The 17,739-nt window shown below is 48.8% G+C and overlaps 1 protein-coding gene across 1 annotated transcript in view; it reads right to left on the reverse strand.

The window, feature by feature from the left end:
• Positions 1 to 17,739, reverse strand: part of KIF13B (kinesin family member 13B) — a 207,893-nt gene that overhangs the window by 80,053 nt on the left and 110,101 nt on the right. Inside the window, exons 15-21 of the mRNA XM_082216297.1 lie at positions 17,699 to 17,736; positions 14,119 to 14,309; positions 10,074 to 10,284; positions 8,482 to 8,644; positions 6,916 to 7,062; positions 2,803 to 2,952; positions 1,595 to 1,723 (exon numbers count right to left, since the gene is read on the reverse strand). Coding sequence (XP_082072423.1) covers positions 1,595 to 1,723; positions 2,803 to 2,952; positions 6,916 to 7,062; positions 8,482 to 8,644; positions 10,074 to 10,284; positions 14,119 to 14,309; positions 17,699 to 17,736 — 1,029 coding nt within the window. The remainder of the gene's footprint in view (positions 1 to 1,594; positions 1,724 to 2,802; positions 2,953 to 6,915; positions 7,063 to 8,481; positions 8,645 to 10,073; positions 10,285 to 14,118; positions 14,310 to 17,698; positions 17,737 to 17,739) is intronic.

A 17,739-nucleotide genomic window follows, 5' to 3' on the forward strand; every position in this document is an offset into this window, starting at 1 on the left:
TTGGTTTCAAAGTGTTCCATGTACAAATTTGCGATGACCGGTGAGAGGGGTGATCCCATAGGTGCTCCTTCTATCTGTTTGTATCTTTGTCCATTGTGGATGAAGTACGTGTTGGTTAGGCAGTGGTTGGTCAGGTCCAGGATGTATTTGGGGGGGTTGTATTTGTTTTGAATGGTTGTATTTGTTTTGAATGGTTGTATTTGTTTTGAATGACGAAACGTCGCCCAGACACCCCGACTCTTACACGGGAAGACACCCGAAGACACCAAAACCTGCATTCCTGTACCCGTGAAAATCTACGAAAGCATATATATATATATATATATATATATATATATATATATATACATATACACACACACACACACACACACACACATATATATACATACAGCAACAGTGTTTTGTGTTGTGTAGGCTCCTGTGATGTAAGTCATGGCCTCGCCTGCTAGCTTGCTCCCTAAAATATCACTGGTTTGCTCATTTCTATATACAGGGTGCTTACATTCTGCTATTTATAATTATTAGTAGCTTGCATCATATATTTACACCTATTATTTTTTCATGTTATAGCAAGTTTCTAGAGACTAGATTATGAGTCTTTGTAAATTTTCTAAAGGAACTTTTCTTATTGCCAAATGTCAAGGTACTTGCATTATTAAGTTTGTTCCGAATGAAAAATCATTTTAAGTTAGAGCTTAATTATTTCACTATTAATATACTTCTTCTTTTTGTTAGAGCGTTTATCAATTTTCCAATAAAAAACATCCCATTAGCATATCAAATCATAATCAAAAATAAAAAACTAAAATTAAAAAAATCCAATTGTCTTCCGAATTTAATTCTGATTTTGCGACTTCCCACGGTCTGAATGTCAAAGCAACTCCAAGTCTCAGTCTTGCCTCTCACAATATTTCCATATTTCCATATCCGATTTTATCTCTCCAAGCTTCTTTGCCTCTGGCTCTATTAATATACTTCTTCTTAATTGTATTTCACTATTAACATACTTCTTCTTAATTGTATTTCAGTTCAACAATTACTTTGATAAAATACATATGTGCAAATGGCTTTAGATACCTACTAGGTCCGTAAATGACCATATAGCACACAGTGGTACCTCTGGTTGCTAATGGGATCCATTCCAGAGCCTCATTCGCAACATGAGCAGAACGTAACCTGCGCCTGCGTGTTTGCACATGCGTGGGTTGCGATTCGCTGCTTCTGCGCATGCGCATGATGTCATTTTGAGCGTCTGCGCATGAGCGAGCAGCGAAACCCCGAAGTAACCCTTTCTGGTACTTCCGGGTCTCCGCGGGACGCAACCTGAAAACCCGCAATATGAAGCAAACATAACAAGAGGTGTGACTGTATATTCAACACAAAAACGGCGCCAATTTGTTGTTGACAAAGGACAGCTAGACATATAAAAGCCCCATTACCTTCAGTAGCTTAGGGCCCCATCAAGCCTAAATCCAGCCCTGCATATGGGGCACTTATGTTGCCTCTATAGCTATCAGACAGCTAATTGCCCATTTTCTGTGCCTAGGTGCTTCGCAAAGGGAAGCGGGGAGCACTGTCTCCGCAAACTCACCATGCACGCCAACTTGTGCTCCTGCAGGTCGTTCTCGCCAAATCCTTCCATGCCATCCTCGCCTCCTGCGATGCGCTCCCCAATCTCCCCGCTCACCCGCACAACTTCGACGTGGAGGCGTCCGGCCACCTGTAAGGGGGGGGGGATAAAAACGCCATGGTCATGGACCGGCCGGATGGATGGATGCCGAGGAGTGGCGGGAGCCCGACCGGCCAGGGAGCTGCCCCTGACTCCCACTTTGACACCCAGGAGGGGAAGATTTTTAGGAACCCAAAATAAAAAGACAAACCGTACACTAGACAACCCAAGACAAACCGTACACTATTTCTATGCAAAGTCCCAGAATGCCAAGAGGCGCGACCAGTAAATACAGAGAGCGCGCGGCCGGTCCGGGACACACAGGTTGAGAACCGCTGGTCTATCCCAGGGGTAGGCAAACTAAGGCCCGGGGGCCGGATGTGGCCCAATCACCTTCTCAATCCGGCCTGCGGACAGTCCGGGAATCAGCATGTTTTTACATGAGTAGAATGTGTCCTTTTATTTAAAACGCATCTCTGGGTTATTTGTGGGGCATAGGAATTCGTTCTTCTTCTTCTTTTTTTTTTTTTGCAAAATATAGTCCATCCCCCCATAAGGTCTGAGGGACAGAGGACTGGCCCATGGCTGAAAAAAATTGCTGACCCCTGTCCTAGAGCGTGAGTAGGCAAACTAAGGCCCGGGGGCCGGATCCGGCCCAATTGTCTTCTAAATCCAGCTCACGGATGATCCAGGAATCAACATGTTTTTACATGAGTAGAATGTGTCCTTTTATTTAAAATGCATCTCTGGGTTATTTGTGGGGCATAGGAATTCGTTCTTTTTTTCAAAATATAGTCTGGTCCCCACAAGGTCTGAGGGACAGGGGACCAGCCCCCTGCTGAAAAAGTTTGCTGACCCCTGGCTTCGGTCACCCAGGAGAAACTGAGCCAGTGTGGTGTAGTGGTTAAGAGCGGTAGTCTCGTAATCTGGGGAACTGGGTTCGCATCTCCGCTCCTCCACATGCAGCTGCTGGGTGACCTTGGGCCAGTCACGCTTCTCTGAAGTCTCTCAGCCCCACTCACCTCACAGAGTGTTTGTTGTGGGGGAGGAAGGGAAAGGAGAATGTGAGTCGCTTTGAGACTCCTGAAGGGGAGTGAAAGGCGGGATATCAAATCCAAACTCAAACTCACCTCTCCCTTCTGATTGATGATGGGCACAGCGTACTGCAGCTTCACATCGTAGAAGAGGGACTCGAGGAAGACGTTCGCCACGCCGATCAGGCTGTGGTTCTCCTGCTCATCGTAGAAAGGATCCGCTCGCCGGAAATACGACCTCATGACCTTGATCGTGAAAGGGAGACAAGTGGCAAAGCCCTATGGTGACCAGATCCACAGACAGCTGCCATGGCACTATCTCACAAGACTGAGGATGGCGGATCTCGCTTTCTATTCCGCCCTTCCTCCCTGGGGAACCCAGGGGAGCTACACAACATTGTAAATTAAAGAAGTATGGATGTACTATTTCAAGAAAAAGCATCTCTGACCATGCTGGCAGGGGCCTTGCGGTCCAAAATATCTGGAGAAAGATTATGGCTGATCTTTGCAGACAATAATAATAATCAAAGAACCTCTTTTGGACTTCTGGGATGGAAAGGAAAATGAATGAATTTGTGGTGCCTGGACTGAACATCAGCTAGCAGCGGGAAGAATAGGAAGTAGGAAAACATCAGCCAGCAGTGGGAAGAATAACTAGATATTACTCTGGATTTGGATTGGATAATAATAATAATAATAATAATAATAATAATAATAATAATAATTGGATTGGATAATAATAATAATAATAATAATAATAATAATAATAATAATAATAATTTATTTATACCCCGCCCATCTGGTTGGGTTTCCCCAGCCACTCTGGACGGCTTCCAACAGAACACTAAAATACAATAACCTATTAAAAGTTAAAAGCTTCCCTAAACAGGGCTGCCTTCAGATGTCTTCTAAAAGTCTGGTATTATGGTATTATGAGGAACTCTTGTAGGCACAACAGACAGACATCACTTTTTACTCATCTCTCTCTTTCCCTTTATTCTATCATTCTTATATATTTGCTTGTTTGCTTTCTTCTTTATTTTCTTTCTTATTCGTTGTCTTGTTTCTGGTATTTTTTTTACCGTTATGTTGAAAAGCTTTATTAAAACTGTATCTATGGAGGGGGCACCCGGTTGGGGAAGGCTGGCCCAAGGCCACACCTCATACAGCCTTTCCAAACGCCTGAGTCCCCACTGGGTGTTGCTGAGACTACAACTCCCATCAGCCCCAGCCAGCGTGGCCCGATGGATGTTGGGAATTGTAGTCCAACAACATGCGGGGGATAGATAGATAAACTTTATTCGCGTTAGCCAACGGCCAGAGCAACATAAAACAAGCAATATATACAATTAAAAAGACAACAATGGGTCAAAAGGGCAATCAGATGACCGAGATTATCGTTCAGATAGTGGCCCTTAATCTCACTGCACCCTCGATAAACCTATCAACCTTTGCTGTTGTCTGATAATTTTGATCTGATAAAAGAAAGAACAATACAGTGGTGCCTCGCAAGACGAAATTCATTCATTCTGCAAGTTTTTTCTTCTTGCGAGTTTTTCGTCTTGCGATGCACGGTTTCCCATAGGAATGCATTGAAAATCAATCAATGCGTTCCTATGGAGACCGTCCAGGGACAGAGGGGAAGCACCCCTCTGTCCCCTCTTTTGAAGCAAGGGGCGGAGGGGAGAAGATTGCTTCTCCCCCTTGCCGCCCCTTGGTTCAAAAGGGGTCCGGGGAGAGAGGGGAAGGCGCGCACACCTTTCCCTCTGTCCCCGGAGCTTGCGGGGCTGGCAACAGGGAGAAGCGATCTTCTCCCCGCCGCCCCTTGCTTCAAAAGAGGTCTGGGGACAGCGGGAAAGACGTGCTGCGCTTCCCGCTATCCCCATAGCTTGCGGGGCAAGCTTCATTTTGCAAAGCAAGCCCATAGGGAAATTCGTCTTGCGAAGCAACTCAAAAAACCTTTCGTTTTGCGAGTTTTTCGTCTCGCGAGGCATTCGTCTTGCGGGGTACCACTGTATGGCCGCAGATGGGCAGCCTGGGATGGTAAGAAAGAGTGGGGTGATGATCTCGTTCCTCAGATCTTTATAAAGGGGACAGGACCGGAGAACACGAGCCACTCTTGAGGTTGCAAAGCAGAGCACTTGCTCTCCTCTCTATTTAAATCTCCCTTTGTGTAGAGATTTTCAAAGGATTACATGACCAATCTGAAGAATCATGAACTGTGCAGGCTGTTTATGCTAGCCAGATTTAATATGTTTCCCTCGATGATGATAAGAGGAAGATATTTAGCTCTCCCAGAAACAGAGCGTCTCTGCAAATGTGGTAGGCAGGAACCAGACACGTTGGAGCATATTTTCCTTTCTCGTGATTTTGGCATTTATGCCAGCAGACAATTGTTAGAGGCCTTACAACTTAACAGGCTCGCCTCTATGCCGCCAACGGTTCAGAACCTGCTCTCAGACAGGAATGATCAAGTTACTTTAATAGTGGCTAAATTTTTGAGTGCTGTCCATGTGGAAAGACTGGGCCATTATGGAGAGATTTAGTGGTTCTTGATTGGTCAGTGATGTCATAGTGTCGTACTATATTATTTATGCAAATTGTTATGCTGAATTTGTATTTTCCACATTTTGTATATGGTGTCTGTATTATAATGTGTGGTCTGATATGCCTAATAAAGGGTTGATTGAAACATGAGCCACTGTTTCCAAATTTCCAAATCCACAGGGGCAGAGTCGTTTCTCATTTGGAATCTTTTGGTATCTGCCCTCAAGTACGGCAGAGGGCATCACATCCAATCTGGCCAGTGTGAAGAAGGCACGTCTGTATTTGGGGATAGTTAATTTATACAAATATGGTGCCAGGGAATCAAACTGAGAAGGGGGGGAAAGGCATATCAAGGTCAGAATTTCTTTATAATGGCCAGATTGTTCTGTTGCTCTAAGTCCTTCAGACGCTGTCCAGTTAACATCCGGGGGAGTGTCAGGAAGAGCTGACCTAGTGCCATAGCTGTCAACTTACAGATTTGAAAATAAGGGACCAGCAGCCTCGAAAATAAGGGATCAGCAGCCAAAATGAGGGATTTTGGCTTAGCTTATACAAAAATCCGGCACTGATGGAGCCATTCTGCTTTGGCTGCCCCTGACTGTGTTTTGCAGGGGGGTTGGACTGGATGATCCTAAGGGTCTACAACTCCGACCAAAGAAGAGTGGCAGACAAAACTGATGAACGACGTCGAGATGGCAAAGCTTACAGGCAGAATTAGAAACCAGGAAGAGGACCTCTTTAATAAAGAATGGGGAAAGTTTATAATATAGTTGAAAAGCTATTGTAAAGAGTTACATAAATTGGTAGGACTGACAGAAAACTTGTAGTAAAAATTTGAACTATGGATGGACCAATGATTTATAAAAATGGAGTTATGAAAGGGATGCAGAGGGGGAAATCACTACATTAATATGCTGCACTGGTTTGGAGGGGATGCTAAGCAGCACGTCGGGGCTGCTGTCGTCCTGGAGCGAGGAGTTCCATCGGCCCTTCCCCGCCCGAGAGAGAGGGAGGGAGGGAGACTCTCGCCCACGCCACCCGCGAGCCTGGCATGAGGCGGTTGTGGCGCCACGGTGGCCGCTGAAGCGCTGCCCTTCTGCGTCCCTCCCCATCCCCTCCTATTCCTCCTCCCTCAGGCCGCCTCCTCAGCCGCCTCCGGCTTCCCCCTGGCAGTGCGGCGGAAGTCTCGCAAGAGAGGGGCTGCCTGCCCGCCCGCCGCCACCCGTCTCCTTACGACGCGCCCCTTAGGGGGAAAAGGGAGAGACGGAGATGCGGCAGCTCGTGTGTGCAGTCTCTCTTGCGCCGGAGGACCCCGAGCCGCTGCTTCCCTCCCGAGCCAGGCGAGCATGAAACCCGGGAAATTTAAGGGACATCATCAATAAGGGACAGCAGCAGGAAACGGCGCTGGGATAAGGGAGTTTCCCGCCCAATAAGGGACGGTTCACAGCTATGCCCAGTGCACCCACAGCAGGGGCGAGATTTGAACTGGGGCCTTCCTAACATTCTCTCACGCTGCGGCGCCACACGCCGGGGACGAGGAACCTTGGGCCCTCCCGATGTTGTGGAACTTCAGCTCCCATCATCCCTGGCTACTGGTGGGAACTGTAGTCCGAGGGACCTAGAGAGCCGTTCTGCTACTCAGGAGAAGTGGCGGCTCCATACCAGGTTGTCTTCCTCGCAGTCCTTCCATTCTTGATAGAGGTCTCTCATGTCTACCAGCCGGTTCTCCAGCTTCTCCAAGGACCAGATCTGCTTGCCTTTCCCTTTCCTCCGAACTTGGATGGCTGGTTCACTAAGGACGGCACCTCGCTGCGGGGGGGGGGAGGACAAAGGAGGAGATTGGGGCGGGGAGCAGAAATAAAACGGCAAGGTAAAAATCAACTTGGGAATGCGACTGGAATTTCCTTGAAAACACAAAGCAAACTCACTCATAATACACCAAAAGAGCAGCTAGAACTGGAATGTTTTCATGTTGCAGGCAATATTGCACATGCTGGAGAAGATATTTGATCCTTTATCTATTTAACAAATTGTTAAGGAAACAACCCCAAAGAGGTTTAAGAAGAGAATACATATCGTGAACTAGTAGGCTGACCGGAGGGCAAACGGCAGCTTGTTAATATGAAAGCCTGTGATAGCTTAACCTCTTTATTTTTCAAGAAAACCCCTGTACAGCAGTAGCTAGGTTTGCATACGTCTTGGTTTGCATACGTTTTGGATTACAAACAAGTCACACCCAGAACTGCATGTCCCGGTTTGCAACCTTTTTTCAGATTACAACCCATTTTTTTTGGATTACGAACAAAAAAGTTTTGGAGGCCCCATTGGCGAAAGCGTGCCTTGGGTTACCACGTGTTTTGGTTTACAAATGGACCTCCAGAACAGATTATGGTTGTAAACCAAGGTACCACTGTACAGTGTTATAGGTAAAGGTCAAGGGACCCCTGACCACTAGGTCCAGTCGTGGCCAACTCTGGGGTTGCAGTACTCATCTCGCTTTACTAGCCGAGGGAGCTGGTGTACAGCTTCTGAGTCATGTGGCCAGCATGACTAAGCCGCTTCTGGCAAACAAGAGAAGCGCACGGAAACGCCGTTTACCTTCCCGCTGGAGCGGTACCTATTTATCAACTTGCACTTTGACGTGCTTTCGAACTGCTAGGTTGGCAGGAGCAGGGACTGAGCAACAGGAGCTCACCCCGTCGCAGGGATTCAAGCCGCCAACCTTCTGATCGGCAAGTCCTAGGCTCTGTGGTTTAACCCACAGCGCCACCTGCGTCCCTGTACAGTGTTATACTGTACCCCATACAGTGGTACCTCGGTTTGACTTCCGAAACGTTTGAAAACTGAGGTGCAAAGGGTTGTCTGCAAATGCAATTGAGAAAATTGGGGGGAAAACTCAGCGGAAGCAGTTCAACTTCCAAGACGCGTTCGAAAATGGAAGCATTTGCTTCCGGGTTTTCGGCGTTTGAAAACCGAAACGTTCGGTTTTCAGGATGTTCAACAACCAAGGTACCACTGTATTCTGTTGTAAAAGCACATGGTGGACCTAACTGATCGTGCAAATAAATAAGGTGTATGTTTTGGGGTTGTTGTTTTTTAACTAAAGCTGCCATTTTGGGCCTAAAAATACAAATGCTCTAAATCAATACATAATAGTCATCGAAATTCCAGCTGGCCGATGGAATCCATTCTCGATAGACGATGAACGTGGCTGGTCAGGTTCCTCACCTTTCTGTTTGCGTTAAGGCTGGAGGCTGGGATCTGCAGGGTGACCTTGTATTCCGTTCGTTTGTCCATCTCTTCGGCGATGAAGCTGGCTTCTCTCACGTACAAGTTGGCCTTCATTATCTGCTCCCTCAGCTTCCTCAGGCTGTGGGTCAGCATCTCTTCCCTTTGGAGAAAGAGTGAAGGAATGGGCTTCCCAAACCCAAAACTGACTGTGCAGGCAGTTTGAAACAGGCACCAAAATCCCCATTTTCCCTTAGCTAAAATCCATTAACTTGAGCTCTGAGTCAATGTATAAACAAAAACCCAGCTGAATAAACAAGTGCTCAGAGCCCTCTCCTTTATCAGTTCATGACGGCAAGGATGGCCTTGACTGTTCCAGTAGAACAGGGATGACATGTCTAGGTCTTATCTTACATCCTGGACACACTCTGATGCACAGACCTAGTCTGGGAACAGCGCCAGAGTGTGTTCTTGGAGATGGTGACCTCTTGCTCCAAGATAAGAGTAGGAACAGGAATACCCTTTTATGGTCAGAAGTACGGGAAGAAATACCCTTTTATGGTTAAGAATACCGGAGCAGGAACATATGTGATGTCAACCTGCGTGTATAGGCTGACGTGGTTGGATTCCTGGGGAAGGAGGGAGAGGGTGCCTGGAGGATATATATACTGCATGAAATTTCTCATTTCTTTGGACTTGCTGTGGACACACCACGCAAGTGCCTTTCTGCTGTTCCGTAGAGCAGAAATAAAGAACTCTTTCTCTGAACCAGCCCTCGGTGTCATTTGACTTCCTCCCTCCTGTCCGGGAGCAACACAGAGCCCACCAATCGGTAAAGTCTAATAAGGCTATAAGAGGAAACTATGCGATTTGGAAAAGAGCATTTTAACGGCTGCCAAAGATGCGAATCCCAAGGATCAGTTTTGGAATTTGTACAAGGAGTTGTAATACGGCTACACTACGGCATGCAGCCGAATTGAAACATCTAATCAGAAGCTCAACTGTTTATGGGGCCACTATGCTGGTATCTGAACGGGACAGGAGCGGTTTTGCATCTTCCATTGTCATTATCATTCCTAGATTTAGAGGGACCACCTTGTTTAAGAGCTCATGGTGAGCAGTTTGCCACTTTGAACTATGGTTTTTAGATCATGGTTTGGAGACGAACCATGGTTATCACTAACCATAGTTTACCCTGTTGGGACACCATGGTAAACATGGGTGGTGAAACGGTGGCTGTTAAAGTGGTTGTTGAACTACAATTACGTAATCGCAGACCACTGGCCATAATGGCTGGGGCTCTTGGAAGCCCAATAGTGTCCGAGAACCACACGCCCCTCCAGTAAACCATGGCTTGTATGAACCAGGAAGTGGGAGGACAGAGTGCACAGGCCCAAAACGTGTCCCTGATGAACAAACCATGGATTTGTCATCGTTCCAGAATGGGGTCGCAATGCACCTATAAAATGCAAAAGGCTAAGGTTGCAGTCCTCAACTCACCTAGGGATAGGTCCCACTCATGCTGAGAGCAACAGTCTGCAACTTCTATGCAGGTGCTCCTCCCACTGAACTACTGTATTCCCTCCACTCACCTCTCTTCCGCCCACTGCCGAAGTCGCTGCTGAGCGTTGGGAGAGTGCCAGGAGAACCTGTCCATAGTGCGGAAGTGCTGTTTCTCGGGGGAAAGGCGCCTCCGGAGCTGCTCCAGCTCGTGCTCGTACATCAGCCTCTGCCGCTCCAGCGCGGTCCGCTTCTCCTCCTCGTGCTGCTGCTCCAGACTTTGCAAAATCGACTGCATGGGATCTAGGAAAGTGGAAGAGTTTGTTTCAGTCAGACGCGGGCCACAGGGTCCGCAGAGCTCAATGGTATCTCTCAGAGGACCATTCCATCAACGATGTCTCCGAAAAAAAATTCCCATCGCTTGGGAAGACAGGCAAACTAATGCCAGCGTACTGAATTCATAATTGACTTCTGACTTCTGTTCAATGATTGAAACTAACATCTTCACGTCAAATCTTACATGAACTTCTCTCCATTCAGAAACTCTTAAAAGGTAAAGGTAAAGGGACCCCTGACCATTAGGTCCAGTCGTGGCCGACTCTGGGTGTGCTGGTCCAGGGGGGAGGTTACCGTGGGGCGAGGTCCAGGACCTGAGTCGAGGGTCGGCAGACAGTCCTCCACGGGCAAAGCGGGGTCCACAGCAAGGAGCCGGGCAAGGACAGGAACTCTGGGGGAACAGGACTGGGTGCTGGCCGAAACAGCTCTTCAAGGACGTTGCTCCCACAACCTGGGACTGGGCTGAATGGCCTTTATCTTCTCTGAGGCCAGGGGCGGTCCCAGCCCACAGGAGACCCGCTTCTCCTGGCCTTAAGGTGAGCACTCCTCCTGGGAGAAACCAGTTCCCTCCGCCTCTCTGCCCTGAGCCTCTGCAGCTCAGGAGAGGCCGGTGGGTTACTGGACCCAGGAGGAGACTCACTTTCCCCTGACAGGGCTGGGAGAGGCGCACCTGTAGGCAATTCGTCCTCAATCGCCTCCGGAGCCAGAGTGGATTCACCTGGTGCCTGCTCCTGAGGATCTGGCACAGGTGCAGGCGCTTCAGAATCAAGGCCTGGACCCAGCTCAGCCGGCCCTAGAGGCGGGGACTCCTGTGCAGGCTGGGATTCCTCCAGTTCAGCCTCTGAATCAGATTCCCAGGCCATCACACTGGGGTTGCGGCGCTCATCTCGCTTTACTGGCCGAGGGAGCTGGCGTACAGCTTCCGGATCATGTGGCCAGCATGACTAAGCCGCTTCCGGCGAACCAGAGCAGCGCACGGAAACGCCGTTTACCTTCCCACCAGAGTGGTACCTATTTATCTACTTGCACTTGACGTGTTTTCGAACTGCTAGGTTGACAGGAGCAGGGACCGAGCAACGGGAGCTCACCCAGTCGGGGAGATTCAAACCACCGACCTTCTGATTGGCAAGTCCTAAGCTCTGTGGTTTAACCCACAGCGCCACCCACGTCCTCAGAAACTCTTACTGTATCTCTAATCCTGTAACAAATTATTGTGTTATACATATCCTCATGAGTTTGTAATCTCTGTTTGTGTTTGTAATCTCTAATTGAGTTTGTAATCCTTGTCAGAATACATACTTTTGAATGGATTAGTTTTTGTTACAATTGACTATTGATTTGTGAGTAGGGACCACTCCCACTATTGAAACTTATATTGGCCAGAGTTCTTGGTGTGCTTTTTTCTTAGCGTACTGGAAGGAGCAAAGATCACGCATGTTGAAGCAATGATTCTTCAACATCATCTTCGTTGGACTGTTCGTGTTGTGCGGATGCCTGGTTATCGTCTTCCAACGCAACTACTCTATTCCCAACTTAAAACTGGAAAGCGCAATGTTGGTGGTCAACAAAAGAGGCTTAAAGACTCTCTCAAGGCAAATCTAAAAAAATGTAGTATAAACACCAACAACTGGGAAACACTGGCCTCTGAGTGCTCCAGTTGGAGAACAGCCTTTACCAAAGGTGTCATGGGCTTTAAAGACACTCGAACTCAGGACGAAAGGGAGAAACGCGCTAAGAGGAAGGCACGCTTGGCAAATCCACACCGTGATCAACTCCCACCCAGAAACCAGTGTCCCCACTGTGTAAGGACGTGTGGATCCAGAATTGGCCTCCACAGTCACTTATGGACTCACTGTAAAAACTGTGTTCATGGAAGACAATCTTTGGAGAGCAATCCCGGGCAACGCTACTATGTATTGCTATGTATTGCTTGCTCAGTGCACCTGTGAATTCAGAGCAAGAGCACCCATGTTTCTGAGCACAATTCAAAGTGTTGGTGCTGACCTTTAAAGCAGTGTTTCCCAACCACTGTTCCGCGGCACACTAGTGTGCCGCGAGATGTTGCCTGGTGTGCCGCGGGAAAAATTAAAAAAATTGAAAGATTTTTTTTTTAAGTCAAATTTTCGATTGGGCGCCGTCACTAGATGACCCCTGGGGTTCCCTCCCTCCCTCCCGCTCTGCGCCTCCCTCCTCCTCCTCCTCCAGGGAGGCCCTTCCTGGCTCTCGGCCAAGGCTTGGCGGCTGCCACTCGCTCACTCGCTCGCCCACCCGTCCCTCCATCCCTGCACCCGGCCTCTCCCCCTCCGTCCCCGGCACGGGGGCTGCCGGGATCCCTAGTCCCCTCGCCCTTGGGCTCCGCGCCCGCGCGGGGTGCGCAAACTACGTTTCCCAGCGTGGCCTGGCGGGCCGGGCGTTTTGTTTGAAGCGCTCTTCTCCCGGCCATGGAATGAGCGCGGCGGCGGCGGCTGGGCGGGCAGGGGCTCTTCCGCGCAGACCCCGTGCAGCCTGCCTGCGCCCCCGCGGAGATCGGGCGGCAGGATGGAGCCCGGGGATCCCCGCGGAGCGGTGGAGGCGGAGGCTGCCCCCCAGGTAGGGCTGCGTCGGGGGTTTTTTATTTTTGCAATGCTGCATCCGCGCCGGAGGGGACGCATCGGACCGCGGGGAGACCCCTTGGCGGGCGTGCAAGGCAATGCATGCGTGCAGGCGTTGCATGGAGTACAGTGCAATGCAATGGCAACGCGGCGCCCTGCATGCATGCATGCAACTTCCACCGGCGCTCCGGACTTGGCAGGTGAGGGGGGTCCCCAGTGGGCGGCAGAGAGAGCCGGGAGGGCGAAGGGGAGCCGGGGGGGAGCAGCGCTGCTCCCCGAGCCGAGCCCGGGGGGAAACTTTGGCGTCGTTGCGCCGGGTGTTGGAAGCGGAGGCTGGCGGGGGCCCCTCACCTGCAAAACCTGGTCGCCTCTCATATATTTCCTGCATTGCATTCATCGCCCGCTTTCTCCTCCAAGGAGCTCCCGGGGGCGCGCGTGGTTCTCCCCGTGTTATCCTCGCAACAACAGCCCTGCGAGGTGGGTCAGGCGAGTGGCCCAAGGGAGCACCCAGGGATTGTCCTGGCCAGGTGGGGTGATTTGAACCCTGCTCTCTGCCCGGTCTTCGTCCTCATTTAGCCCCCACATGTGCATGACTGTGCATGACTGAGGTTTTCCCCCCTTGTCTTGGCTATGGTGTGAGTCTGTGCTGTTAATTAATGGGGTTCTGCCTTCGGAGAAGATGAGCCAGCCCTCAAGGAGGTAATTATGTAATTTGCTAGCAATTCATGTCCCTCCCGGCGTGACGCTGCGCGCTGACGTCACGGGGCTGTAATGGTGGTGTGCCTCGAGATTTTTTTCATGAAACAAGTGTGCCTTTGCCCAAAAAAGGTTGGGAAACACTGCTTTAAAGCCCTAAACGGCCTCAGCCCAGTATACCTGAAGGAGCATCTCCACCCCCATCGTTCAGCCCGGACACTGAGGTCCAGCGCCAAGCAAGGTTACAGGGAGCCAGGCAGAGGGCCTTCTCGGTAGTGGCACCTGCACTGTGGAACGCCCTCCCACCAGATGTGAAGGAAATAAGTAGCTATCTTATCTTTAAGAGACATCTGAAGGCAGTTTTTAATATTTAATGCTGTATTGCTTTTAACACACAATTGGAAGCCGCCCAGAGTGGCTGGGGAAACTCAGCCAGATGGGCGGGGTATAAATAATAAAAAATTATTATTATTATTATTATTATTATTATTATTATTATTATTATGCTCCTTACCGTTGCCACCCAGAGCTTTCATGGTGACCTCCATCTGCGCATATTCGTAGCTGAAGTTAATCTCGCTGGAAACCTCACTGGAGCTGTCCCCGTCCAAATCCAGCTGCTCTGAACTGTTGCTTCCTTTCATTGAATTGTCTTTGTCGTCGTCCTCGGCTTCCGATTTCTTTTTCTTTTTTGGCAAATTCAGCCTGGAAAAGGAGGGAGGGGTCCCATTAAAACTCTGGTCGATGCAAAAGATCCCCGCACTTCAGGGGGTTTTGGACTAAATGGTACCTTCCATCTCTACAAATCTATGACCTTTGATCGAATTACAGGGTTATAGCAAATGTTCCTGCAGGGATATGCCAGCCACTGCAATCAGCAGGTTTTGGTTCTAGTAAAAGTTATGGAGTGGGAGATCAACACCTTTTATTTTATTGAGGCTCTGCTCAGCACTCCCTTTAAATAATATTTTTCCCCTTGCATTCCCCCTCTAGGGTGCGTCTTAAGGTGCGAAAAATGCAGTACAACTCCCATCACTCGCACTCAGCCTCAGAGGTGTTGATCCCAAACCTCTCGAGGGCACCAGGTTGGGGAAGGCTGCAGTAAGGCATGTGCAGGCGAACATCTGGGAGGAATGCGCTGCGTTGTTACCTGGCAAGAGGGCGTGTGCCGCTCAAGTTTTCTAAAGCCAAAATTCCTCTGGTGAGCTGTAACCAACCAAACAGCTCTAAGGATTATATCCTTCAAACAGAAAACCACAGGTACGCCCTCCGTTCCCCATCCAGATGGATGCACAGCTTTTATCCGGAATTAAAAGGCACCCAAGGGAGTTATTAAAAAATCACAGGGATTCATCTGCAACGCCAGAGGTCAAGGGAATCCTACAGGCCAAGGTGTAGGATTGCCAGGCTCCTGGTTTTTAAAGATCTTTTGTAATGCTTTTAAATTAAACCAGCACATGCAGTGACATAGCAGTGCAAAGGTATACAGTGGTACCTCGGGTTAAGTACTTAATTCGTTCCGGAGGTCCATTCTTAACCTGAAACTGTTCTTAACCTGAAGCACCACTTTAACTAATGGGTCTCCTGCTGCTGCTGCTGCACCGCCGGAGCCCGATTTCTGTTCTCATCCTGAAGCAAGGTTCTTAACCCGAGGTACTATTTCTGGGTTAGCGGAGTCTGTAACCTGAAGTGTCTGTAACCCGAGGTACCACTGTACAGCCTTCTTGCAGCCTAATTTAAGTGTCAGCCTCCACCACAGCGCTGAAAAATTCAAGGTACACTGGTGTGAAATGCAGTCTTGTTATTCTGATATGGATTGGCTTTGCTTTTATTACAGTGGACGCTCCGGCTGCGAACGTGATCTGTGTGGGATGCACGTTCGCAACCCACAGCGTTCGCAACCCACAGCGGTGCATGGGTTGTGATTTGGTGCTTCTGTGCATGCGCCAAAACCTGGAAGTAACCCGTTCCGGTACTTCCGGGTTTCAGCGGTCCATAACCCGAAAAAGTGCAACCTGAAGCATCTGTAAGCCAAAGTATGACTGTACTTTAATTGCGGGTGTTTCCTCATCGTTATGGGTGAGATCCCATGGACAGCAATACTAAAAGGAAAGGGACTTCATGATGGCTGGGAGTTTGTTAAGAGGGAGATAGTAAAAGCACAACGTCAGGCAATACCAATGAGACGGAAACATGGAAGGTGCCTAAAGAAGCCAGGGTGGCTATCTAAATAACTTTTAACTGAGTTAAGATTAAAAAAGGATGTGTACAAAAAATGGAAAAGGGGGGAAACCACCAAAGAGGAATTCAAACAAATAGCCAGCACGTGTAGACACAAAGTCAGAAAAGCTAAAGCACAGAATGAACTCAGGCTTGCTAGAGAGGTTAAAAGCAACAAAAAAGGCTTTTATGGGTATGTTCGTAGCAAAAGGAAGAACAAAGAAACAGTGGGGTCACTCAGAGGAGAAGATGGTGAAATGCAAACAGGGGACACAGAAAGGGCTGAACTCCTCAATGCCTTCTTTGCCTCAGTCTTCTCCGATAAAGAAAACAATGCCTGACCTGAAGAATTTGGAGCAAATGATTCAGCAAAGGAAACACAGCCCTGAATAACTAAGGAGATAGTACAAGAATACTTGGTTAGTTTAGATGTATTCAAGTCTAAGGAGTGTGGTGGAGTCTCCTTCTTTGGAGGTCTTTAAGCAGAGGCTTGGCAACCATATGTCAGGAGTGCTCTGATGGTGTTTCCTGCTTGGCAGGGGGTTGGACTCGATGGCCCTTGTGGTCTCTTCCAACTCTATGATTCTATGATTCTATGTTTTTGCAATCCACCCTGGGACCACTTGGTCAGGGGTGGCTACAAAAACCAATAATAAAAATAAACCGAAATGTGTCCTTAGGAGGGTGTAGAGATGGGAAGGAGCAGCTATTAAGAGCGGATCTTACTTCCTCTTGACTGCTGGGACCCATTAAATCAGGGGTTCCCAAACCTTTTCGGGTCACTCCCCCCTGGGTTCCCAGTGCCCCCTCCTCTATAAAAAGCATCACTCAGAACAGCTGTTTGCATGACCCACTAAGGAACGGCACCAGAAAATTCAGAACAGTAACAGTTAATTGCATGTTCATTCAAAGTCCCAATTAAAACTATTTAATTTACTGAACGGCACCGGGTGGCGCTGTGGGTTAAACCACAGAGCCTAGGACTTGTTGATCAAAAGGTTGGCGGTTCGAATCCCCGCGACGGGGTGAGCTCCTGTTGCTCGGTCCCTGCTCCTGCCAACCTAGCAGTTCGAAAGCATGTCAAAGTGCAAGTAGATAAATAGGTACCGCTCCGGTCAGCTCCCTCGGCCAACAAAGCGAGATGAGCGCCGCAACCCCAGAGTCGGCCACGACTGGACCTGATGTTCAGGGGTCCCTTTACCTTAATTTACTGAACAAAACTGATGAACCAGCTTTTTAAAGTCTGATAGCCATTTACACCTCCACTTTGCATTTAATTATATCGACGATATGCAGGGCTCTTAGATGGGCACCATTGCCATTCTAAGAGAATGAGGGAGGTGTTCACGGCGCCTCTTTTCCGAGAAAAATAGCGCTGATTCCACGTGCCTTGAAAGGCAAACGCATTACTTGCTAACATCAACATGCAAGCTAGCCAAAACCCCAGCTTCATGAAATCTACAAGCCCCGATCTTGAACTCCCTCTCCATTTTAGAGAAATCATTTCCCCTGCCCCGAATACAAGCACTTCTAAAATTGCAAAAGCTAAAAGGGCCTCCACTTCTGCCTGCCTCTGTAATTCAAGCACCCGAGTAACCTACTTTGAAAATAAAACAAAGAGGAGAAAGAAAAACTGAAGCAAGGATCAGGAACCTGTCATGAAATAAGTCGGTACCTCTGAGAACACCCGTTCAGGAGATGTGCATTTCACAACGGCAGCTGCAGCCCCCAGAGCAGAGGGGCCTCTGCCGTCAGGTTTGGTGAGATCCGGCGGTTCTATTTGGCGAACGCCGTTCAGCTCCACCCCGGGACCCTGAGAGCTTTCCAAAAACACACAAGACAAAGCCAGGGAGGGACAAAGAGCAGCCGCCTACCTGAAGAAATGATTGTTTCCCCACAGAATCCTGTCTCCGTG

Source organism: Podarcis vaucheri (genome assembly GCF_965113315.1).
Source record: "Podarcis vaucheri genome assembly, chromosome: 3".
Lineage (NCBI taxonomy): Eukaryota > Metazoa > Chordata > Lepidosauria > Squamata > Lacertidae > Podarcis > Podarcis vaucheri.